General features: G+C 41.9%; 1 protein-coding gene across 2 annotated transcripts; it reads left to right on the plus strand.

Moving 5' to 3' along the window:
- Positions 1 to 2,338: 2,338 nt before the first annotated feature.
- Positions 2,339 to 22,228, plus strand: ARRDC4 (arrestin domain containing 4). Of its 2 annotated transcripts, XR_012641310.1 has the most exons (9): positions 2,339 to 2,663; positions 7,199 to 7,268; positions 7,720 to 7,867; positions 10,842 to 10,944; positions 11,636 to 11,892; positions 12,792 to 12,951; positions 13,776 to 13,930; positions 14,055 to 14,754; positions 22,199 to 22,228. XR_012641310.1 is itself a non-coding variant. In XM_074966520.1 (8 exons), the coding sequence occupies exons 1-8, from the start codon at positions 2,339 to 2,341 to the stop codon at positions 14,109 to 14,111; spliced, it is 1,275 nt and encodes a 424-aa protein (XP_074822621.1). In that variant the 3' UTR covers positions 14,112 to 16,149. The 2 variants fall into 2 exon arrangements, 1 of the variants encoding a protein (XP_074822621.1); XM_074966520.1 differs by lacking the exon at positions 22,199 to 22,228 and having other exon boundaries at positions 14,055 to 16,149.
- Positions 22,229 to 26,061: the final 3,833 nt, after the last annotated feature.

A 26,061-nucleotide genomic window follows, 5' to 3' on the forward strand; every position in this document is an offset into this window, starting at 1 on the left:
CGCTCAAACAAATCTGTGACTAGCACCCATTTTTTCATGGTTTGTGTGTATAAAAACATCTTCTGTATTTTCCACAGTATGCATCCGATGAAGTGAGCTGTAGCTTACGAAAGCTTATGCTCAATTGGTTAGTCTCTAAGGTGCCACAAGTACTCCTTTTCTTTTTGCGAATACAGACTAACACGGCTGTTACTCTGAAGCTAGTTTACTTGTAATTGATATAATTCCCCCATAACTCTTCTCACCAGTATTCTGCCTTGACCACCTCTATATATGTCTATATATAGTCAGACACTTTTTTAAAACCACCATTAATGGGCCAAGTCCTGATCTTCCATTTTACTTAGTTTTTACTCTGGGAAAACTTTCTTGACATCACTGTGAATTCTTCTCAGGGGACCTGAGCCTCTTGCCACTTTCTTGTGAACTCTAGACTGATCACCCTGCTAGTAATGACAGGTTTCAGAATAGCAGCCGTGTTAGTCTGTATCCGCAAAAAGAAAAGGAGTACTTGTGGCACCTTAGAGACTGACACATTTATTTGAGCATAAGCTTTCGTGAGCTACAGCTCACTTCAGATCCGATGAAGTGAGCTGTAGCTCACGAAAGCTTATGCTCAAATAAATGTGTTAGTCTCTAAGGTGCCACAAGTACTCCTTTTCTTCCTGCTAGTAATGTGATCATCAGGGGAAGTTCTCAGTCAAATTCTCAGTCTGATTCCCATCTAGGCATCTCGAATGTTCCTCATTTTGCAGTGCCCTCTTCATTTGTGTGGGAAAATTGAGTGTTCCCCCATTCCTCCTCCCTATATTCCTGCTCTTCATTGGCTGCCCAGTCTCTCCCATGGCAGTGTATCTGGTTTTGTGGAAGAAAGAGCCTGAGGTTATACTGGTGGAGAGTAGCCAGTCATGAGGATACTGTGAAACTATTGGGAGAATGTATATTCAGTATCAAATTTGAGCAAATAATCCACTGCAAATAACTTAGTTAACCTATTTTTATCTTCTTTTTTTTTCTGCTCATGAGCGGCAGTGAATAATTTTGATATACTTGGTCCTGATGGTGTGTGAACAGTTAGTTGCAACTTACAAGCACTGGATATTCAAAATTTGAGCTTTATAGGTTAACTAACTCTTAGAACTAAGTTTCTGGTGCAAGTATTCATGTTTTCAGATGCAAAATTCACCTGCACTGAAAATTCTCCAACATTTGTTTGCTGGGATAATCACAGAGAGCAAAGACAAAAAGGTGTGTGAACACAGGCAATGCAAGCCTTGCTTAGAAAATCCAAAGGAATATCTGTGGGTAATTTTAGCAGTATTGCCCCAGGAACAGCGAACTGCAGCCACTGGGAGCTGCGGGCGGCCTTGCAAATGTAAACAAACTGTCTGGCGGCCTATCAGCGGATTACCGTGAGGGGCCGCAAGCGGCCCATGGGCCACACGTTGCCCACCACTGCGATAAAGCCCAAATATAGGGCAAAGCTCCAGGCCGTGCACATTTACTACAAAGAGGAAATCCCACACAGTGTCTGGGTTTTGGTGGTAATAAGAGGAGTGCTAGGAATGAGAACATAACAGACTTTTAGCGCCCTAAAATCTCCCGGATTGGCTTCAGTATCCTCTGGGAGATTCCCAGCGAAACCAGGAGGGTTGGCAGGTCTCCAAAAACCGGGCACCTGGCAACCCTAGGCACCTGGACACAGAAGTCCGAAACCAGACTGTCTGGGTAAAACCCGGATGGGTGTCAACCCTAACTGAACAGTGAGCCAGTGGTTTCCAAAACCACCCCCAAGGATGCCAAAGTCTCTCTATTGCATATGGGGCAGGCCCTGCAGCCCACCAGACATTCAGGAGCTTGACCTGCATATTTCAGCCTCCCCGCCCCCCCCTTGAGGCACTGTCATGGCCACATGGCACGAGCTGCAGGGAAGCCCTGCCAAAAGCCTTTCCCTGATTGCCCCTCCCCCTATCTTAGCTCCGCCCCCTCACCTTCCCCCCTCCCAGCCTGTTTACCCACAGCCTGGGCACATGGTAGATGTGCCCTCTGATTGGCCGCGCTGCCGCCTGTCCTCCAATCAAAGCTTTGTTCACGCGGCACTGCTGCCACCCTATTGGCCAAACATGAGTGATCACGCAGGGTGACGCATTCGAGGCGTGTGCCGGGAAAAGGCCCCTGACTGAACAGGGAGGCGGCAAATAGTGGACCAGGGAGACGGAAGGTGACCAATAAGACGCCGCGGTGGGTGGGACTTTCCCCAGCTAGGTGCCAGCCGAGTCGGACGGGTTTAAAGCGACCGGCGGCGGCGGCGGTTGGTTTCCCCGGCAGCCGTGGGGCGATGGCGGCGGAGGCGGCAGGCCCCGGCCTGGTCCCCGCGGCCGCGGGGAAGGTGAAGGAGCTGGCCCTGGTGCTCCAGGATGAGGCCCGGCGGGGCGGCTACTCGAGCGGCGACACGGTGTCGGGCCAGGTGCTGGTGGAGCTGGCGGGGCCGCTGCTTCTCCGGGCCCTGCGGCTCGAGGCCACGGGCCGGGCCTGGGCGGCCTGGAGCAAGGCGTCCGTCCAGGCGCGCGGGGCCGCGGGGTGGGGCGTCCCGGGGCCCCGGCGGGAGGCCGAAGTGCGGTATCTGGACGTCCGGCAGAGCCTCCTGCGGCAGCCCCCGGAAGGTGAGGGGCGGCCTGGGGGGCGGGGGTCCGAAGGGGTGAGCCGGTACGGGGGAGGGGGTTCCGTAGGAGGGGTTGATGGTAATATTTTCCTGCACAAGGGGCTGGCCTTGTGAGCCAATAGTCCCCTCTGGTGACTTGTCTGGTTTTCTGTTGATTTGTTTCTTGTGTCTTCCTGTTCGCCTTCCCTGCTAAACCTGTTGGGGAGCCAGCTGTGCTCTGGGGAGATGTCCAGTGCCCCTGTCACGCTCACAGTACTCTGACTTTTGCAATGGTAATGGGTTAGTTGCCGCTTCTCTTCCGCAGCTGGCCTTTATTTTCAGGTGTCATCAGTGCGAAACTCAGGAAGTGAGTTCCCAAAATAGATGTGAAGTTTCCTGGGTAGTTGTAGCTGGGGAAATGAGAGATGAGGCTCCTGAGCTGTCTTCCTGGCTCACTGTGGGATTTTAGCCAAACATTTTGCATTTCTGATCCACTTCTCTTTCAAGCTGCTAAGAAGTATCTAGTAAAGTTTGAGTAAATGCATTTGTTTGAGAAATACAGATGCTTTGATTAGATTTCTAAATTAACTTTTTAACAGTTCAGAGCAATACATGGCAGAAGTCCCCTTTCCCACTCCTTGAGTCTCTGTAACACTCTAGAAAATTGCCATGTGGCCTTCTCTGGGTCCACAGAAGTTGAAAAAATCCTATCTGTCTTTTGGAGGGATTTGAGGGTTAATAAAACAGTAACTTACACCTGTTGAGAAACATTTTATGTGCTGTCAGCTTCTATTTGGAGAAGTCAGACTTGTCATTGACTTGTCCTCATTGATGCAGTTGAAGGGGATTTGTTCAATTGTGACTGTTTGAAATGCTGCTTTTTATTAACTATTCCAACACAAGCAGTTTTTGGGGTGTATTTGGAGCAGTACACCCAAAATATACTAAAGAACATAAGAACGGCCATACTGGGTCAGACCAAAGGTCCATCTAGCCCAGATCCTGTCTTCTGACAGTGGCCAATGCAAGGTGCCCCAGAGGGAATGGACTTCAGGAAAGCAGCCTTCGACTCCCTCAGGGAACAGATGGCCAGGATCCTCTGGGGGACTAACATGAAGGGGAAGGGGGTCCAGGAGAGCTGGCTGTATTTCAAGGGATCCCTGTTGAGGTTACAGGGACAAACCATCCCGATGAGTCGAAAGAATAGTAAACATGGCAAGCGACCAGCTTGGCTTAATGGTGAAATCCTAGCGGATCTTAAACATAAAAAAGAAGCTTACAAGAAGTGGAAGGTTGGACATATGACCAGGGAAGAGTATAAAAATATTGCTCGGGCATGTAGGAAAGATATCAGGAGGGCCAAATCGCACCTGGAGCTGCAGCTAGCAAGAGATGTCAAGAGTAACAAGAAGGGTTTCTTCAGGTATGTTGGCAACAAGAAGAAAGCCAAGGAAAGTGTGGGCCCCTTACTGAATGAGGGAGGCAACCTAGTGACAGAGGATGTGGAAAAAGCTAATGTACTCAATGCTTTTTTTGCCTCTGTTTTCACTAACAAGGTCAGCTCCCAGACTGCTGCGCTGGGCATCACAGAATGGGGAAGAGATGGCCAGCCCTCTGTGGAGATAGAGGTGGTTAGGGACTATTTAGAAAAGCTGGACGTGCACAAGTCCATGGGGCCGGACGAGTTACATCCGAGAGTGCTGAAGGAATTGGCGGCTGTGATTGCAGAGCCCTTGGCCATTATCTTTGAAAACTCGTGGCGAACGGGGGAAGTCCCGGATGACTGGAAAAAGGCTAATGTAGTGCCAATCTTTAAAAAAGGGAAGAAGGAGGATCCTGGGAACTACAGGCCAGTCAGCCTCACCTCAGTCCCTGGAAAAATCATGGAGCAGGTCCTCAAAGAATCAATCCTGAAGCACTTACATGAGAGGAAAGTGATCAGGAACAGTCAGCATGGATTCACCAAGGGAAGGTCATGCCTGACTAATCTAATCGCCTTTTATGATGAGATTACTGGTTCTGTGGATGAAGGGAAAGCAGTGGATGTATTGTTTCTTGACTTTAGCAAAGCTTTTGACACGGTCTCCCACAATATTCTTGTCAGCAAGTTAAGGAAGTATGGGCTAGATGAATGCACTATAAGGTGGGTAGAAAGCTGGCTAGATTGTCGGGCTCAACGGGTAGTGATCAATGGCTCCATGTCTAGTTGGCAGCCGATATCAAGTGGAGTGCCCCAGGGGTCGGTCCTGGGGCCGGTTTTGTTCAATATCTTCATAAATGATCTGGAGGATGGTGTGGATTGCACTCTCAGCAAATTTGCAGATGATACTAAACTGGGAGGAGTGGTAGATACGCTGGAGGGGAGGGATAGGATACAGAAGGACCTAGACAAATTGGAGGATTGGGCCAAAAGAAATCTGATGAGGTTCAATAAGGATAAGTGCAGGGTCCTGCACTTAGGATGGAAGAATCCAATGCACCGCTACAGACTAGGGACCGAATGGCTAGGCAGCAGTTCTGCGGAAAAGGACCTAGGGGTGACAGTGGACGAGAAGCTGGATATGAGTCAACAGTGTGCCCTTGTTGCCAAGAAGGCCAATGGCATTTTGGGATGTATAAGTAGGGGCATAGCGAGCAGATCGAGGGATGTGATCGTTCCCCTCTATTCGACACTGGTGAGGCCTCATCTGGAGTACTGTGTCCAGTTTTGGGCCCCACACTACAAGAAGGATGTGGATAAATTGGAGAGAGTCCAGCGAAGGGCAACAAAAATGATTAGGGGTCTAGAGCACATGACTTATGAAGAGAGGCTGAGGGAGCTGGGATTGTTTAGTCTGCAGAAGAGAAGAATGAGGGGGGATTTGATAGCTGCTTTCAACTACCTGAAAGGGGGTTCCAAAGAGGATGGCTCTAGACTGTTCTCAATGGTAGCAGATGACAGAACGAGGAGTAATGGTCTCAAGTTGCAATGGGGGAGGTTTAGATTGGATATTAGGAAAAACTTTTTCACTAAGAGGGTGGTGAAACACTGGAATGCGTTACCTAGGGAGGTGGTAGAATCTCCTTCCTTAGAGGTTTTTAAGGTCAGGCTTGACAAAGCCCTGGCTGGGATAATTTAACTGGGAATTGGTCCTGCTTCGAGCAGGGGGTTGGACTAGATGACCTTCTGGGGTCCCTTCCAACCCTGATATTCTATGATTCTATGAACAGAACAGGTAATCATCAAGTGATCCATCGCCTGTCCCCTATTCCCAGCTGCTGGCAAACAGAGGCTAGGGACACCATCCCTGCCCATCCTGGCTAATAGCCATTGATCTTATCCTCTATGAACTTATCTAGTTCTAAAGTGTGCCCCTTTAGCCTGAACTTTCCCCTTTTCCCCATCCCTTTCTTGTGTTCCACCTGAATCTATCCTGTTTAGCATTATATTTGTTTGATTATGTAGCCATTCAATTACATTCTTAGTTCAAAATCCACATGATTTGAACTTAGGCATGTTAGAGTACCTTGTAAACAGTTTTTCAAATCCTCAGCAAGGAGACTCTCAGAGCAGCTATACCATCTTAAGGAAATTCAATTATGTACTGTAGTGTTTCTTCAAGAATACAGGACCAAACTTGAAGCTTGAAAAGCTTATTTTCCTTATTTATAGTTTGAAAAATCATTAAAACAAAGCTAAATTTGTTGCACTGCCTTTATTTGGAAATGAGACCGTGCTGGATGCTTGAAAGTTGAAATATAAGGAATTTCAGACTTGTTTGGTAGGCTCTTTAATGACACAAGAACAAAGTTCTTGTATATTTAATGATATTGTATGGTATGGTTTTTGAGTGAATGGGATATTGTACACTTACTTGAGGTGATAATTGATGAGTAGTTTAAAAATAAATGTTTTTTCCAAAGCTACATTGGTTGAGTTTGGAATGAAAGATGAGTATTGAAACAAAATAGAAATCTTTCCATGAACTGGAGGAGGGGAAAATCCAATAGAAACACTTGTTCACATGATACTGCCATGTTTGTGACTCAGCCATTGCAGCATTGTGCTAGTACATGAGAATCAAAGGAAAACTAGCATGTCTGTTTTTGTTGTCTAAGCAAAGTGAAAACTAAATATAAGGAGAAAATCAGAATTTTTAAATATTTTGTTTTAATAGAAGATCTTTTGTAATATACTGTAAGATTTTTTTGATATTAGTAACCTAAGTATGTATTGAATATTGAACTTTTGTGATCAAACTTTATCAGTTAAAGGTGATTAGATTGCTAATTATAAAAGTGGATTAACCCCCTCCTCCCAAAAACAAGAAGAACCTTACATAAATTACTTACGGGGAAATGTTATTAGAATGTTGCTAGACTTAAGTGTTGAAACTTAAGTTCTACACATTTCCCTAGTTTCATTAGTTCAGCAGTGAACTTGGTGAATATATGGGGTCTGAGTCGAAGCCCATTGAAGTCAGCGTGAGTCCCTTTTGCATCCAAATAAAATTCCATAAATTATATAAACTGTTTTTAATATTTTATTTAAAAAATTATAACCTCATTCTTCTACAGGTGAAGATGGCTTATTCCTGTTAGAAGCTGGAAAACATGAATTCCCATTCAGCTTTCAACTTCCACATGAGTAAGTAAAATAATATAACGCAGAATGATGATTTTGAAAGTTTTTGCTCTTGAAGAATAACTAGAGTAACTGGAGCAACTTAATCTCTTGTTTTTGATTTCTTTATATCAGATTAATCAACTTTTATATGTTTATCTTGACCAGCCATCACATAGGCTTGCCTTATGTATTATGATTTCCCCAAGGGCTTAAATAGAAATCTTCCCATAACATTGGCGGGGGGGAGAGAATCCAGTAGAAATATAACACTGCCATATTTGACTCCATCATTGCAGCATTGTGCTAATGTATGAGAATCAAAGTAAAACTGGTGTGGTGGTTTTCTTTGTCTAAGCGGATTTAAAAGTAAATATAAGGAGTAAGGTGGTAAGTGTGTGAGTGAGAGAGAGAGATATTAGTGTTTAAGTTATAAGCTTCTATGTGGAAATGTTTTTATGACTGTTTGTTTCAGACCTTTGGTGACCTCTTTCAGTGGAAAGTATGGCAGTATTCAGTACTGTGTGAAAGCCGTTCTGGAAAGGCCTGTAGTACCTGATCAAAGTGTAAAGAGAGAACTTCAGGTTATCAGCCATGTTGATGTCAACTCGCCAGCTTTATTGGTAAGAGCAATTTTTTTAAACCTGTGTTCAAGAAGTATTCATACCCAGCTGTAACCAGTTCAGTGGTACCAGGGCCTGTCATTTGCTGATTTCTGAAAGCATATAAGCTCCCTTCTAAGCTCTCTATAAATAGCTGATCTTGGGTTGTGTGAATTGCAAACGGAGTGGCTTTTTTAATACCATTGATTATATCCCTGCCAGCAGGGCTGCTTTTGCCAAAAAGTTATGCAGGCTTGAAATGCATTAATAAGGCTTAATAATAATAATGCACAAGCCTAAAGTAGTTACTTTTACCAGAGCAGCTACATTCACAGGGCTGCAGTGTCCTAAACTCCAATAATAGTAGGTTGAGGAACAGTAATTGCAGAAGAGTATTAATCATGCTGAGACTGTCATTTAAGCTCTGGCCATTATGCTATGTATCCTTCCATTTTGCATGTCATTTTCTAACATTAAGTGCATGAATGCAGCTGCTTCAGAGATCTTTTCCGTTATTTCTTATAACGGATTTGGCCACATTAAAGCATTGAACTTCTAATAATCACTAGAAATACTGTATAGTAATAAGAAAGATCAGCCTATAAGTAACAACAGAATAGGCAAGATGAAAGCTAATGAGCTAGTCTTTTATCTAAACCCATATTATCAAAATCATATAAAATTATACCTTGCACTTTCATGATAGCAGCTAGGACCTAATGACTATTCATTTAAATATGAATGAATATCTGCTTCATAGAAATACCTAAGATAATGTTTAACGTTCAATCATAATACTGATGAGGCTAAGATGTGGGGGGGGTTTATGTTAGATTATTTACTTTTCTCCTAATATAGTATATCCTTCTTGTTTCATTTTTCTTTCTTTAAAATTTAGAACTTATGTAAATCTTTTGGCAGTGACATCTGTAAGGAGCAGATCTAGTCCTTGCATTATACACAACTCTATTAATCAAAAATAGGCAATATTGTCTAATGTGGATAATATTGAATATTTATTTATTTGAAAGGCACTCTTATTGTTATAATAAACTTTAAAAAAGGATATTCAAACTTAATCATTTAAGAACACCATAAAGAAGAGTTATTCAGCAGGAATCTAAAGTTACATCATTTAAATTCATTCTGCAAAGAATCTTCTTCTAACATTGGGATTGTGCCCCTTTTAGTGTGTGTGTGTGTGAGAGAGAAAAAGTAAAGAAGGCTGGATATGTTTTTACCCAAATCGTTGTGTTTTGCTGGAAGACTGACTTGATGTCTCAGACTACGTTTACTGTGGGCTCTCTCCTGTTTCTTTTACAAAGTCTGGTTTTATTCAAAATGTAATTATCCATTCATGTTAATAAGTAGTTACAAACAATCTAAAACTAAAATTTCAAACAATCCAACTAAAAATCACATGTCAGTTGATTGACGTTTCATTTGTGACTTGTGATGTTGAAGTCGCAACCTGAATTTCTAATTTTAAAAAAAGCAGATTTTTTTAATTTAAAAAAAATTAACATTTTCGCTCATATCCATACATCGTAAAGAAAAGCACAGTTCATCTTCTAAGCAATAGCCTAAAATAGAGAATCCAATTTGAGCATCAGGTATCTTTTCAATGAAATTTATAGTGACTGTCCAAAATGTATCTGTTTGTGTTGATAGTGGTGGTATGAGGTTAAGGACGTGATGGTATTTGATGATACTACGCAACTTTGATTACAGAGAACAGGAATTTGGATATTTAGGACCAGATTCCACAGCTCATTGCACACAGGTGAAAGTCAATGAGACTCTGCTTGTGCTTAACAAGTTACAAGATTGGGGCCTTTCAGTGGCTCCCACACTTCATTGATTCACATACCACCATCTTAAAAATGTGGTGTTAAGTGAATGGATGGAACATCAAGCTCATGTACCACAGTTTGGGAACCCCTAATATATAATTGTTTTTTGCATTCTATTCATAGCTGCAACTGTTCTGTAGTACATGGGGGACAGGCTGCCATAGTGCACCACAATTGGGAGAGCAATACTTTCAATGCCATGGAGCAGTGCATCAAGGTGTCTCAAAGACTGTCGGGGTTGTGGCTCGGTTTCAGGGACTGCAGTAATACTGGCTGCTGCAAATCTTTTTAGGACTATGTTAGTGACCGTGAGCTAGCTAGGTAGATGCCTTGGGTCCTGACTTTGAGTTATGGTAAGCTGGGATTCAATGTCAATCACCTATTTAGTTTAGTTGCATTTAGTAAGCTTACTGTAGCAATCTGCTGGAGCTTTGCACAGGTAATGTGAATTTCACCTAACGTGACAGTCCTGCTGTGGGAGAGCTGTTGCTTTGATCACTTAGGTCTGAATTTTAATGTTTGTAGTTTAACTCGGCCCTTGCAAAATTACTATGAAAATAGACCAGCTCAGGCACAAAACGTGCTCACCCACACTTCACTGTGATTGATAGGTAAAATATAATTTACTTTTTCTTTAGCTGCCAAATAGTTGCTGGTTCCACGCTAATGGGTGAAATAAAAGCTAAACTAATTATTTTCATTTTCTTGCATAAAAATTAAATATTAATGTAAACAACCAAATACAATGATTGCCCTTTGGGGAAGATATTTTTCTCTTGGCCCTTTAAAGGCAGTGACTGTAAAACTTGGCTGTAACTTGCATGCATTAAACTTTTTCCATACAGATGAAATTCAAATTCATTGAAAATGTATGTAGGTCACTTTAATAACTTTTACATTTAATAGTTTTTATGTTGGATTCAGTTTGGACGGGTTTTTTTAACTTGGAAATGACCACATCCTGGTTGAAGACCATGGGAAAACTCCTACGGTCTTCAATAGCACTACCAGGATTTCATCCCAAAATGGCTCTGAGCTAGATTTCAAAACTCTGTATCCATTAACTTTAATTTCACAGTGAAAGTAGCTGGCAAACTTTTGCCATTTGAAATTAAAAACTTTTATTATTGTGTTTTTTGTAGATACCTGTTTTGAGAAGCCAGGAGAAGATGGTTGGCTGTTGGTTTTTCACCTCTGGTCCAGTCTCTCTGAGTGCCAAAATTGAGAGGAAGGGATATTGTAATGGTAAGAATTTTCTTCAACTCTGAAGTACGCTTGTGAATATTACCATAATCTTAATAATCGAGCTATTAGGTCATGTCTTCAAACACAGAAGCAGTGCAAAACCAACGCTTGTTTGTAACAACAGTTAAATGAATACTTCTCATTTAGCAGTTAGTGAAATCAGACCTGTGTAAACTTGGTTAAAAGATTACATCTGTTGGTAATGCAAATTGAAAGCTAGTGTTCTTATTCCAAAGGTGGTCTACATTTGAGATACCAGGAGTGTAAAGGACAACAGAATAAATCTGTTAGGCAGGCAGACTGTTTTATTAGGATGGTATGTTTAGTTTTTTTCTGTAGAACTATATATTAAGAATAACCTATCGAATTTCCTAATATGTCCTAATGTATCTAAGTGCTTATCACAAGCCTTCTTGAAGTGCAAGTATTTTGCCGATATTCTTAGAGAAACACTAGAATACATCTAGCAAACCAAACTTTTACAACATGTCTAGCTTATAAACATTGATAAATTTAAAAAAAAAAGGTGTTAACTCTGGACACCAGTTTACAAAGGTAGAGTACATTAAGGGGATGAACAAAACTAATATCCTACATTACATATGACTTACAGACTTTGTAAAGTGTGTTCTCCTCAAATAATAGATTCTAGAAAACTGCACATTTATTTACAAGACTTTTCTATTTTTAGAGGAAGCCATACCGATCTATGCAGAAATTGAGAATTGTTCCTCTCGTTTGATTGTTCCAAAAGCTGCCATTTTCCAGACACAGACTTATCTAGCCAGTGGGAAGACAAAGACTTTCCGTCAGATGCTTGCCAATGTACGAGGAAACCCTATTGCTTCTGGGAGTACAGATACCTGGAATGGGAAAACTCTGAAAATCCCACCTGTAACCCCATCCATTCTTAACTGTTGTATCATCAGAGTAGAGTATTCTTTAGCTGTAAGTACAGGTTTGTTACCAATAAACTTAGTGCTTCAAAATAATCAAGTTCAAATTATATGCTTAATAGTTATGCAGTTGTATGAATGTTTCATGTTGTTGTTACATCTTAAGACTTTAAAGTAAAATAAACGTTAGTATAGAGGTGGAAAACAGACTACAGATGTATCAGACTACAGACATATCAGTGACTTCACATAGACAACAGCAAGAATGGGGCACAATCTCTTTCCAACAAAGAGGACAATGTCAGATTAGGTAAAGAAGATAATTATAGTGACTGGTTGCTGTTAGTATTGGAGACCAGAGAGGAAGGAGTTTCAATTAACAAGATGGAAGGTGAACAGGGTATGGAAGAGTTTTCTCTTTGCGGACAGCTCTCCAGTATATTATGGAGAAGGAAACAGCAAGAATGGGGTGTGGTCTGCAGGCATGAGGGGGAAAGAAAGGAATTGAAGTTATTACCGGGATATTGAAACTGAATGACAGGAATTATTGTGATGGAGGAAGTGCAGAGAATTTAGGGGGAATAATTAGTTGGGCTTTAGACGTGTAAAGTTTATCAGGGAAAAATGTGGGTCTGAAATGTGTGATTAGATGGATAGAGACAAGTCAGAAGTGGAAAGGTAAACCTGAAAGTTATTTGCATCAAGATTCTGTCAAAACTTCTTACAGAACAAGAGGAAAAGGTCATCTAGAGACAACCTTAAAACTATTATCTTTTCTATGCTTTATCAAGTACTAGCTATACTTTTCTTATCTGGAATCACTAAATTTGTTGTTTTTTTTAATAACTTACATAAAGGAAGTCTGTCTGCTTCTATAAACTCCAGTTCCATTGTATCTTCATGACTCCTCTCATTCTTTTGTATGTGGGTGGGGTGGGATTTGTCACACAGGTGTATATCCATATTCCTGGTGCTAACAAGTTGATGATTGAATTGCCACTGGTGATTGGCACAATTCCATGTACTGGGTTTTCAAGCAGAAACTCCAGCGCCGGCCAGTTCAGCGTGGACATGAGTTGGTTGGCACTGACCATGCCAGAACACCCTGAAGGTATGTATTTTGAACTTTTCTCATCTGGATTCATATCTATAATAGAAGCAGGGACTGTTGTGCCAGTTTAAAGCTTCAATTCTTGTAATTTGCCTTTTGAATCACTTCAGTTTATTAATACCATAAAATTGGCATACCCTATGAATTTACTGACCGGTTTCAGAGCAGACACCATGTTAGTATCTGCAAAAAGAACAGGAGTACTTGTAGCACCTTAGAGACTAACAAATTTTTTAGAGCATAAGCTTTCGTGGACTACAGCCCACTACATCAGATGCATAGAATGGAAGATATAGATAGATAAGCTGGACGTTACCATATAAACTGAGAGAGGCTAATTAGTTAAGATGAGCTATTATCAGCAGGAGGAAAAAAAAACTTTTGTAGTGATAATCAAGATGGCCCGCCATCTTGATTATCACTACAAAAGTTTTTTTTTCTCCTGCTGATAATAGCTCATCTTAACTAATTAGCCTCTCTCAGTTTATATAGTAACTTCAAGTGTGTGTGTGTGTGTGTGTGTGTGTGTGTACGCGCACACATCCGATGAAGTGGGCTGTGGTCCACGAAAGCTTATGCTCTAATAAATTTTAGTCTCTAAGGTGCCACAAGTACTTCTGTTCAGTTTATGAATTTACTGTTCACCAGATGTAGTGTCATTAAAATAAAATACCTAATATTTGTAGAATTTTTCATTGTTCTGTTGAGATGTAAATTTCGTAATGTTCTCAAGAACTGTGATACATACACAATCTAGAAACAAGTGAATCATTCAATGAACTTATTATTTGACAGTGGCATCTATCTCTCTCTCTTTTTTTAAGCACCACCAAATTATGCTGATGTAGTATCACAAGAAGAGTTCTCTAGACGTGTTCCTGCTTACTCACAACCAGTTGACTATGAGGAACAATTATGTGGTCACATGTTTGCCTATATACAGGAGTTCCGGTTTCAGCCTCCACCTCTCTATTCAGAGGTAAATAAAACAACATGCTGCTATTAGATTTGTAAATAAAAATTTCATGTCAAACTACATAAAAGGTTTAAATATTACATGAATGTATAGGAAGTAATCATTTTGATTTTTTTTCTGTCTACAGATTGATCCACATCCTACTCATATAGAAGAGATGCAGTCTGTTTCATTCATGCTCTAAACAATATTCAAAATAGCTGTATTGTGATTAAATGGAATCCCTTATGCTTCAGCTGTTAGTAAAGCTAAAAGGAAATTGCTTTCTTGTTAAGAGCTTAAGTTCAGAAACAAAATGCAAAGGCAATTGGAGTTGGAAATCTGAGCATGTTTGGCGTGAAAAGAATCCCTTTTGGATTAGTCTGCATGGGAGATGTGGGTGTCAAATGTATGTGACTAAGTGGGAGCAGCCAAGATTCGAGGTGTGGGAAGTGTTTGAGAATATGCATAAAGAAGAGATACTACATAAAGTACAAGCAAGAGTTTTAAGTATGTATCAAAGAGGAATGAAAATGTACTTACACTTAAGAACTGCTTGGAAGAATCTGAATTAAAGTACATTTGTATCTCAAGAATATGAGAGGTAGGATAGAATTTCCAAAAGATTCTCCTGTGTTGCAGGGACTTCATTTTGCGCTGTCTGTAATCAAGAAAAGGAACACTAACTAAAATCTAGAGTTCCAGCTCTAACTCCAGCTACAAACAAACTTTTCATGGGAACATATCCTTCTAACATCAGTCAAGTGGTACTGTTTCATCATTCATGCTGAATTTAAAGTTGTCATGGATGGCAAAATATAGCTATTACTGCAATATTATGAAGGCAAGTCTTCATTGTGTGAAAGATAAACTACTTAAGAGAGAAAGTTGAACTTCGATAACAGCTTATGCACTATGTGGGGGGTTTTTTTGGGGGGGGGGCTTAAGAGATCTCAAGGGAATTATTCTAGCCTCTTGTACTCACTCCTATAATAATTTTGTGTGTGTATCTTAAGCTTGTGGATAGCATGATAATGGGACGCAAGGCAAGGGACAGAGAATGTCTTCTTGCCAGTAGCAGATATATTTATCAAAGTGAATTTATTCAAAAGCCTTTTAAGCCTACCTCTGTTTTGGATATCTATTAAGGGTCAGACTGAGTCCAAAAACATCTAAGACTCGCACTAATCTGCAAGGTTCTAAAAGGGACCCTAAATTTCTGCGGTTAACAAATGAAAAAGAGGCAGGGGATTTCGGGAGGAGTATAAACTTAGTTTAGATCTGAAGACAAAGCAGAAAGCAAATGTATTTGGACCACAATCAACCAGCAAGGGAATGTTCTTCTGTAAAGGCGCACATTTTTTCCACTGGTTTCTGTGATTTTGTTCAAAGACCTAGTCTGTCATCGGAGGCTGCACTCTTCATTGTTATCCATACTCCAGTATTTTACTTGTCTGTAATTTTGCTTTGGTGCAATATTTTACTGTTTTCTTCCTCAGGTAACTTAGAACAGTGAGAATTTTCTTGCTGCTAAGGATGAAGGTGCTGCCTGCCCTTACTGCCTTCGTCTAGAGTAGAATGTTTGCTTCCTACTAAGCATGAATTTGTGTAGATAATCTAACGGATGACAACGCTGTCAGCAGTTCACTTGAAAAAAAGCAGCAGAAAAATGGCATTCTCAATGTGCAAATGTCCAGTTTACAGTAGTGTTAGATATATGGTTTTTTGAACTGCTAAAACCAGTTTGTATATCTGACAAAAGGGTTGTGGGTTAGAGATGCTAGTGCTTCATATGGTAGAACACTGTATTTTTTTGGTGATTAAAAGTGTCATTGCAACTTCTATCAAACTATAGTTTTAAGTGTTTAAATGGCTTTATTTAAAAAAAAAATCTTTAAGTGAAACAGGGATTTTTCTGCAGGCATATTTATTTTCACTTTGTCTCCATCCTTTAGTATGACTTTTTTTCTTTAATTTCTAGCTCTTCAGTTAACTATTGACTCACAATTGTGTATAATAGATGTGGTACTGATGCAGATACATATATTTTAAAACTGCAGTTTTTTTCATTTGCAAGTTTAACTACTGTCTTCTCTAGCAAATGCAGCTTTAACCAAAATTTGACTCCATCTTTTAGAAGACACTTGGAGTTGTCTTAAAGTCTCAAGTTCAATATAGCTGTCTTGCCTTTTGATGGCATGCTCCATTTAGTCAATGCAGTATTTTAATTTACAGCACCTTAACAGGGAACGATCTCTCTGTGTGTCTCTCTCTCTCCCTCCCTCCCCCCCCCCCCCCCCCCCAACGAAAATATCATTTCTGTCCTAACTAAACTGATAGCCAGGCTATTGTTTAACTTTCATGTTAGTCATACAGAATATTAGCCTAAAAAATATGAGGTGCTTATAATGATTATAAAACCAGTGGTTGATATGTTATCTGGGTAGTATGTTGGTACAAACCTGATCATGCAAGCAAGAGTATGTGTCAATGAAAGGTAAAGATGCATCTCTAGTTTAATTGGGGGGGGGGGGAGGGAATCAAAATCCTTGGGTTACTTTTTGTTTGCAGGAAAACTGTGGCCTTAAATTGTGGCAAAAAGATGATTTTTAAGCACACAAGGACCTTTTAGGGAAAGGATGAAAGTTTGAAGGCCCAGTTCTGCTCTCTAATACCAGGTTTAGAGGGTGGAATCTGGTCCTTTGCACGATAACAAATTTAGCATGCAAGTGGTTAGTTTTTGATAACTGTGAAACAGGTTTTAAAAAAAAAAACCTTGCTATTCAAAACTTTAACATACAAGGATATGATTGTATTTTGTATTTATGAGCCCTGTGGGTTCTTTTTGTTAATAAAAATGTAAAACTTATGTTGTCCTGATTATTTATAGAAATTGATTAGAACTATAGTATGAAGTGAGTTTGTAGCTCACGAAAGCTTATGCTCAAATAAATTTGTTAGTCTCTAAGGTGCCACACGTCCTCCTTTTCTTTTTGCAGATACAGACTAACGTGGCTGCTACTCTGAAAACTATAGTTTAGTATTTTAGAACTAAGTAACATAAACCTGGTTGTGAAGTCTCTCTTTTAGAACAGATATATCTACTCCAATGTTTAAGAATAGATCTGTAATCTTAAATATGCAATGGTGTATTACTGGAGAATTCTTGTCACTATTTCCCATCTCCCAAAACTACCCATATATTGTCTCTAAGAATTGGAACAGCTATATTAGTACAGCCAATTAATGCAACAACTCAATCCTGTATCTCTTACCCATAATGACTTAAGTAGAAGGATACATTTTAGTTGAATTTTGTTGGTCTCTTCCCAGCATATTTTGAAATACCTCTGAAGTAGTACTAGCTTTTCTGCCTGCTGTGGTGGTTTTTACCACACATTGCCTTTATCCAAGGCCTCTTGTACTAAGCAGCTCGTTAGAACTAAATAATGCAGCAGAGCTGCACTGAATTGTGTGACAAAGCTTAACTGACTCACAAAAGATAGAAGTGTGGCTCCTGAGATTGTGGTGTACGGAACAGGAATCATCAGAAGGGGGTGAAGAATTGTCTAGAGGGGCAGCTGTCATGTTATCTTCCTAAGCCACAAAAGTTATGTTTCGGTGAAGCTTAGCAGTTGTTCCAACTAGGAAAGTGTCTGCTATGCCAATATCCTAAAAATAAGGTTCTAGACAGCTTAAACCTCTTCTTCCCAAGTCTTGTCATACCTTTCACCTGCTGTGAAGCTCCTAAAAGTGCAAGCAAACAAGCTAAATAGCTGGAAAACAGCAGTTATTTTTGTCTGGTTGCATGTGCTGCAAATCTTGCTAAGAAAATAAATGTAGCACTTGTGCAGCCTCATCATTGTATTGCGTTTGTGTTTAGAGGAACTGTTGCCATGGAACTTGTGATAGTGAAAAGTCGCAGTAAGTGGGCAAGATTAAATTGGTTGCAGATACTTGTATTCTGGTTTCACTGTCCTATATATTTCATATAGTAATGAGAGAATGGTCTTTTAGTAGCACTCAGTGGACAAAGAATAAGTGATGCTTTATTGCTTTTCAGCCTTTATATGGCTCTCGGAGGCCATCATCCTAAAATACCCAACTGCATTGAGTAGAGTTGTGCTCCCTCTGGGCAAAAATGCCTCCAATTTTTTGTCGAGGCCTTGACAGGGTGGGAATGAAGATGGGTTTAAAAATAAATTTGACATCTCTAATTTTAATGTGCCCTTTAAACAAACTCAGTAACGTTATTGATTTTTAATAATGAAGTGTCTTCTAATCTATTTGGTTTTTTAAAGTATAGGGTAGTAGCTCTTCTGTGCAATCTGCAGTTCAGCATGGCAATACAGAAATCCAGATCTAATTTAGGGTAGGAAATATGTACTATGACTTCACTATACCCCTCAAATTTTGCAGACACAAGCATGACTTCAGTAGTGCTGTAGCTGTTTATACCAGTGGTGAATTTGATCCTTAGTCTCTATGCTGAGGGCCTTCTTAATGACACAACACGTGATTACAACTGTAATATGACTTACTAATACATCTCAGCAACCTTCTCTTCAGAGAACAAGAAGAAATCTTTAGCTTTGGCTTGTGTTCAGCCAGTTGGACATCTTTATGGCAAGAAAAACAAACCTACAAGGTAAGAGTAGAAACTGCTGATTCTGATATACCTATTGGTATCTCCTGAGTCAAACTGGGAAGTGGATAGTTACTTTAAGTATTTGCTGAGACTCTAATTTAGTTGATTTTCATAATTATGGTTACAAATAGGGAATGATTGCAGAGAGACCAAACTAGCAGTTAGTCTAGTCTAGAATTTTAGGATGGGGATAACTAAAATAGTGGGGGTTTCTTTGTTTTGTTCTGGGGGGGAGGGTGTTTTTTAAAGATTTTTTATCAAAACTCATTGAGCAGCACAATTAGAGCTGAGCTGTTAACCATACCATGCTTCTATTGTTGACTAGTGAAGAGTACATCGGATTTGCTACATAGAAATAATAGGAGTACTTGTGGCACCTTAGAGGCTAGCAAATTTATTTGAGCATAAGCTTTCGTGAGCTACAGCTCACTTCATCGGATGCATTCAGAAATAATAAACGGAATATAGAATAACTTATTCCACCTAACTGGATAATGTTAATGTTCAAAAATACATTCTGAAATCTGAGCCTGGAAAACTAGAACAAGGTTGTGGAACATATAGGAGGCAGATTCTCAACTGGCATAAATTGACTGCCTTCAGTGGGAGTATGCTGAATTTTACACCAATCAAAGCTCTGATTCAGAATCTGTCTACACTTGTAAAGTATTCTTAATATGGGACATCTGTGATCAAAAACCACTCCACAAATTATCATGCAGTCTATACATATCCCTGAGATGTAGTCACTGTGGTGGTTGAATGCAGCATCTGTTCAGCAGCACACAGAAGTAACGTGCAACGTTGCCGCAATTTGCCAAAAGACAACTGCCACCCCTAGTCTATCAAGGAATAAACCGGAACCTACAAGAGCCAGGGGTTGCTTAGCTCCTTGGTTCTATGCCTTATCCAGAACACTGCGCCTCTTATATCGTTCCCTGCTGACTCACAGGGAAACACCGTTTTCCTCTCATGTCATTTAACAATGAACATAATCAACATACTGGGTTACAAATGGTACATTCTCAGGTCAATACATGCACTTGATCAATAGCAGAGAAAAATAAGACATTAGGATACAGAGTTCTGCTTATACTATCAACTGCATCCATTGAGGCTCTTGCTGTTTTCATATATTGCCAGGTGCATTTGAAGACTCTGTATGGTCACTTTTTATTGCTGTAAAGCAAGATGGTCTGGCTTTTCTAGACACGCTGTAATCTCATCTATTTTTCCACTTCTGTCCCATCAGCCAGTAATTTGAAATGCTCAAATGTCAGTCTCATTAGGTGGTCTCTACTTGTGTATTTGTTTTTAGAAGTCCCACCAAAAAGGAATGGAAGTGTGCTGCATTAACATGGCTGTTTAGCCAGGCAGGGGGTTAAGTATGTGTATATTGGATTCAGAGAGAGACACTGCTAATTTCCAATAGAATAGCCAACTGACATTTTAAAAATCTGTACCATGTAAACTAAGCGCATTAGCTGATTTAGAGGGACTGAGTGTTGTTTACGGTTTTGTTCCAAGTTCAACTTATCTCCAATTTTAAATGAAGCTAATGTTTGTTTTGGCTGCTCAACATTTACATCATTTAATTAGCATAATGCAGAACTTCCCATGAGGATCATCGTCCTGTTTTGCACGGCACTGTACAAACAGAGAAACCGTTCCCACCCAAAAAAACTTACAATCGAATTATAAACTTGATTTTCACAGACAATAGGAAAGGAGTACTTGTGGCACCTTAGAATACTCACAAGTATTCCTTTTCTTTTTGCGAATACAAACTAATGCGGCTGCTACTCTGAAACAGACAATAAGGTATTTTATTCATAAATCAGTAGCAGGTTGTGTAATAGCAGGCAAAGGAAAAAAAAATTGAGACATGATTTTGAGTATGAATTTCTGCCTTTTTCCACAGCTGTCAAATAGATCACATAGCCAACAGTAGACCTGATCATCAGTCTTTATATCCTAAAGCAGGGATCGGCAACCTTCAGTATGTGGCCTGCCATGGTAAGGCCCTTGGTGGGCCAGGCCAATTAGTTCACCTGCCCCATCCACAGGTTCGGCCAATCGTGGCTCTCGCTGGCTGGGATTCGCTGCCCCAGGCCAATGGGGGCTGCGGGAAACGGCACGGGCCGAGGGATGTGCTGGCCGCTGCCAAAGGTTGCTGATCCCTGTCCTAAAGTATGAAATCTGGACTTCTACTAAACATATCTATTAAACAATGATACTCCATGTTTAAGATGGAGGAAAGTTGTTCGTTCTTGCCACAGAGGGTAGGACAAGAGGCAATGGGTTCAAACTACAGCACAGCAGATTTAATCTCAGGAAAAACCATAAGAACAGTAGGACAATGGAACAGACTGCGCAGGGAGGTTGTGGAAGCTCCTTCGCTGGAGGTTTTCAAAAGGAGGTTGGATAGCCATCGGTCTTGGATGGTTTAGACGCAACAAATCCTGCCTCTTGGCAGGGGGTTAGACTAGATGATCTTTGCAATTCCCTTCTAACCCTATAGTTATATGTTTTGGTGAAAGTAGGAGCACTTTTTCTTTAATGCTGTTGTCCAAATAGCCAGGAATTTTGAAAGAGGAAAAAATGGAAGTAGGCGAGAGTTAAAGATGCAAAATTGATAATGGTCAAAACAAAAGGGCAGGGTTTTTTTTTAAGTGTTGTGTTTTTATGTTTTAATCCTTGTGTGCTCCTCATCTGTTTTGATTATAAGCACTTCAGTTGAGTGACCCTTTGTTCTCAGATGGCTGTGAAGGTCCTAGCACACTTCTAGGTTCTATATAAATAGTACTGTTTTGTCACATCTTGCTTGTATGTCAGTCAGCCCTCCGTCTACACTAGGTGTTGAGGTCGAATTTAGCAGCGTTAAATCGATTTAACCCTGCACCCATCCATACAACGAAGCCCTTTTTTAACTTAGGGCTCTTAAAATCGATTTCCGTACTCCACCCCTGACAAGGGGATTAGCGCTGAAATGGGCCTTGCTGGGTCGAATTTGGGGTACTGTGGACACAATTAGATGGTACTGGCCTCTGTGAGCTATCCCAGAGTGCACCATTGTGACTGCTCTGGGCAGCACTCTCAACTCAGATGCACTGGCCAGGTAGACAGGAAAAGGCCCACGAACTTTTGAATTTCAATTTCCTGTTTGGCCAGCGTGGCAAGCTGCAGGTGACCATGCACAGCTCATCAGCAGAGGTAACCATGATGGAGTCCCAGAATCGCAAAAGAGCTCAAACGGGAGGTACGGGATCTGATCGCTGTATGGGGAGAGGAATCCGTGCCATCAGAACTACCTTCCAGTTTTCGAAATGCCAAAATATTTGTCAAAATCTCCCAGGGCAGTGCCGTGTGAAACTTAAGGAGCTGAGGCAAGCCTACCAGAAAACCAGAGAGGCGAACGGCCGCTCCGGGTCAGAGCCCAAAACATGCCGCTTCTATGATGAGCTGCATGCCATTTTCGGGGGTTCAGCCACCACTACCCCAACCGTGTTGTTTGACTCCTTCAATGGAGATGGAGGCAACACGGAAGCCGTTTTTGGGGATGATGATGATGATGATTGATGATTGATGAGGTTGTAGATAGCTCACAGCAAGTAAGCGGAGAAACCGGTTTTCCCGACAGCCAGGAACTGTTTCTCACCCTGGACCTGGAGCCAGTACCCCCCCGAACCCATCCAAGGCTGCCTCCCGGACCCGCCAGGCAGAGAAGGGACCTCTGGTGAGTGTACCTTTTTAAAATACTATACGTGGTTTAAAAGCAAGCATGTTTAATGATTAATTTGCCCTGGCATTCATGGCTCTCCTGGATATACTCCCAAAGCCTTTGCAAAAGGTTTCTGGGGAGGGCAGCCTTATTCCGTCCACCATGGTAGGACACTTTACCACTCCGGGCCAGTAGCACGTACTCGGGAATCATTGTAGAACAAAGCACTGCAGTGTATGTTTGCTGGCGTTCAAGCAACATCCGTTCTTTATCTCTCTGTGTTATCCTCAGGAGAGTGATATCATTCATGGTCACCTGGTTGAAATAGGGTGCTTTTCTTAAGGGGACATTCAGAGGTGCCCGTTCCTGCTGGGCTGTTTGCCTGTGACTGAACAGAAATGTTCCCCGCTGTTAGCCACAGGGAGTGGCTAGCCACGCGCTGGGGGGAGGCAAAATGCCACCTTGGAACAAAAGCACATGTGCTATGTATGTAATGTTAACAGCAAGGTTTACCGTGAAAGAGTGTACCCATTGTTCTATAAAATGTGTCTTTTTATATACCACTGTCCCTTTTTTTTTTTCTCCACCAGCTGCATGTGTTTCAAGGATCACAGGATCTTCTCCTTCCCAGAGGCTAGTGAAGATTAGAAAGAAGGAAAAAAAAACGCACTCATGATGAAATGCTCTCTGAGCTCATGCTGTCCTCCTACACTGACAGAGCACAGACAAATGCGTGGAGGCAAATAGTGTCAGAGTGCAGGAAAGCCCAAAATGATTGGGAGGAGAGGTGGCGGGCTGAAGAGAGGGCTGAAGCTGAAAGGTGGCGGCAGCATGATGAGAGGAGGCAGGACTCAATGCTGAGGCTGCTGGAGGATCAAACTAATATGCTCCAGCGTATGGTTGAGCTGCAGGAAAGGCAGCAGGAGCACAGGGGCTGTAGCGGTGGTCTATGTAACCAACAGCCCTCCTCCCCAAGTTCCATAGCCTCCTCACCCAGATGCCCAAGAACACAGTGGGGTGGCCTCTGGCCACCCAGCCACTCCACTCCACTCCAGAGGACTGCCCAAGCAACAGAAGCCTGGCATTCAATAAGTTTTAAACTTTGAAAGCGCTGTGTGGCCTTGTCCTTCCTTCCTCCACCACCCATCCTGGGCTACCTTGGTAGTTATCCCCCTATTTCTGTGATAGAATTAATAAAGGATGCATGAATGTGAAGCAACAATGACTTTATTGCCTCTGCAAGCGGTGATCGAAGGGAGGAGGGGAGGGTGGTTAGCTTACACGGAAGTAGAGTGAACCAAGGGGCGGGGGGTTTCATCAAGGAGAAACAAACAGAACTTTCACACCATAGCCTGGCCAGTCATGAAACTGGTTTTCAAAGCTTCTCTGATGCACACCGTGCCCTCCTGTGCTCTTCTAACCACCCTGGTGTCTGGCTGTGCGTAACCAGCAGCGAGGCGATTTGCCTCAACCTCCCACGCCACCATAAACGTCTCCCCCTTACTCTCACAGATATTGTGGAGTGCACAGCAAGCAGTAATAACAGTGGGAATATTGGTTTCGCTGAGGTCTAACTGAGTCAGTAAACTGCGCCGGCGTGCTTTCAGCGTCCAACTGCACATTCTACCACCATTCTGCACTTGCTCAGCCTGTAGTTGAACAGCTCCTGACTACTGTCCAGGCTGCCTGTGTATGGCTTCATGAGCCATGGCATTAAGGGATAGGGTGGGTCCCCAAGGATAACTATAGGCATTTCAACATCCCCAATGGTTATTTTCTGATCTGGGAATAAAGTCCCTTCCTGCAGCTTTTGAAACAGACCAGAGTTCCTGAAGATGCGAGTGTCATGTACCTTTCCCAGCCATCCCACACTGATGTTGGTGAAACATCCCTTGTGATCCACCAGTGCTTGCAGCACTATTGAAAAGTACCCCTTGCAGTTTATGTACTCTCCGGTGCCAAGATAGGGATATGGGTTCCATCTATAGCCCCACCACAGTTAGGGAATCCTATTGCAGCAAAGCCATCCACTAGGACCTGCACATTTCCCAGGGTCACTACCCTTGATATCAGCAGATCTTTGATTGCGTGGGCTACTTGCATCACAGCGGCTCCCACACTAGATTTGCTCACTCAAAATTGATTCCCAACTGACGGGTAGCTGTCTGGCGTTGCAAGCTTCCACAGGGCTATTGCCACTCGCTTCTCAACTGTGAGGGCTGCTCTCATCTTGGTATTCTTGTGCCTCAGGGCAGGGGAAAGCAAGTCACAAAGTTCCATGAAAGTGCCCTTACGCATGCGAAAGTTTCGCAGCCACTGGAAATCGTCCCAGACCCGCAACACTATGCGGTCCCACCAGTCTGTGCTTGTTTCCCAAGCCCAGAATTGGCGTTCCACCACATGAACCTGCCCCATTAGCACCATGATGCCCACATTGCCAGGGCCCCTGCTTTGAGAGAAGTCTGTGTCCATGTCCTCATCACTCTCGTTACCGCGCTGACGTCGCCTACTCGCCTGGTTTCGCTTTGCCAGGTTCTGGTGCTGCATATGCTGCTGGATAATGCATGTGGTGATCTGAGCAGGCTCCATCCTTCCATGGTATGATGTGTGCACAGAAAAAAGGCGCGGAACAATTGTCTGCCGTTGCTCTGACGGAGGGAGGGGTGACTGATGACATGGCTTACAGGGAATTAAAATCAACAAAGGGGGTGGCTTTGCGAGAAACTGAATGGCCCCCTCAAGGATAGAACTCAAAACTGCAAGGATAGAACTCAAAACTGGGTTTAGCAGGCCGTTGATTTCACGGAGGGAGGGAGGAGAAAATGAATACAAATCTGGTCTATTTCTTGTTTTGAGCCACTTCATCTATCTTTATACATCTTACTGGCAGCAGACTGTGCAGTACGACCGCTAGCTATCGTCATCTCCTGGGTGGTCGGCAGAAGATGGTGCAGTATGACTACTGGCCATCATCTTCTGCTGGCTGCTGATTAAATATTGGTTGATTTTTGTTTAATATGTAAAACAAGAAGTGAAAGTTCAGTTGTATAAAATTGAGTTAACTGTTTTACATGCATTGAGTTTTAACTCTCAGCTATATAACAGATTCTCTTAGCTGCCATAAGTCAAGGTCATTTAGTGTATGAAATGAGAACCTGCCACAGAAAATCCAAGTATGCCCATGCCCCAGGGCCCTTTTCTCTAGCTCCTGACTCTGGCTGAGCAAATGCCTCTAACTGTGGGAAGCGACTGGCAGCCTGAGATTTGTCACACTAATATTTACAGAAATAGCATTTGCATATCTCTGTTCACCCTATTGGCCAATTAGAAGCCAGCCCTGTAGTCCTGAGTCTCCTTTTCCGCCACCAACAATGGCTGTAATTTACATACCTCAACATCACACCTTCTGTCTACCTATTCAGCTTGATCACAGCTGAGCCTTCCGCACACAGACCTGGCAAACACATTGATTCCAAGTATGGCAGGAAAATGAAATTCAAGAATCTGTTCAGCGGTCCCATTCATGCCTACACAGTCACCCGTGCCTAGTGTCGGCCGTGGGGACCTTGGCTTTGACTGCTGAGTCTCGATACTCTCGCACTACATATGATAATAATAAAAATAGTCACAATTCTAGAATTTAGCCTCTTAGGGCCCAGCTCCCTTGCAAGCGGCTTACTCTAAATCAGAAGAAGGCATTCTTAATGCAGAATAAGCATGTCCACAAGGGGAAATAATGTAGAATAGCTATTCCATACTAGCTATTTGCGGCTATATAGACAAGTA

The sequence above is a fragment of the Natator depressus genome, chromosome 10 (assembly GCF_965152275.1).
Source record: "Natator depressus isolate rNatDep1 chromosome 10, rNatDep2.hap1, whole genome shotgun sequence".
In the NCBI taxonomy this organism is placed as follows: domain Eukaryota; kingdom Metazoa; phylum Chordata; order Testudines; family Cheloniidae; genus Natator; species Natator depressus.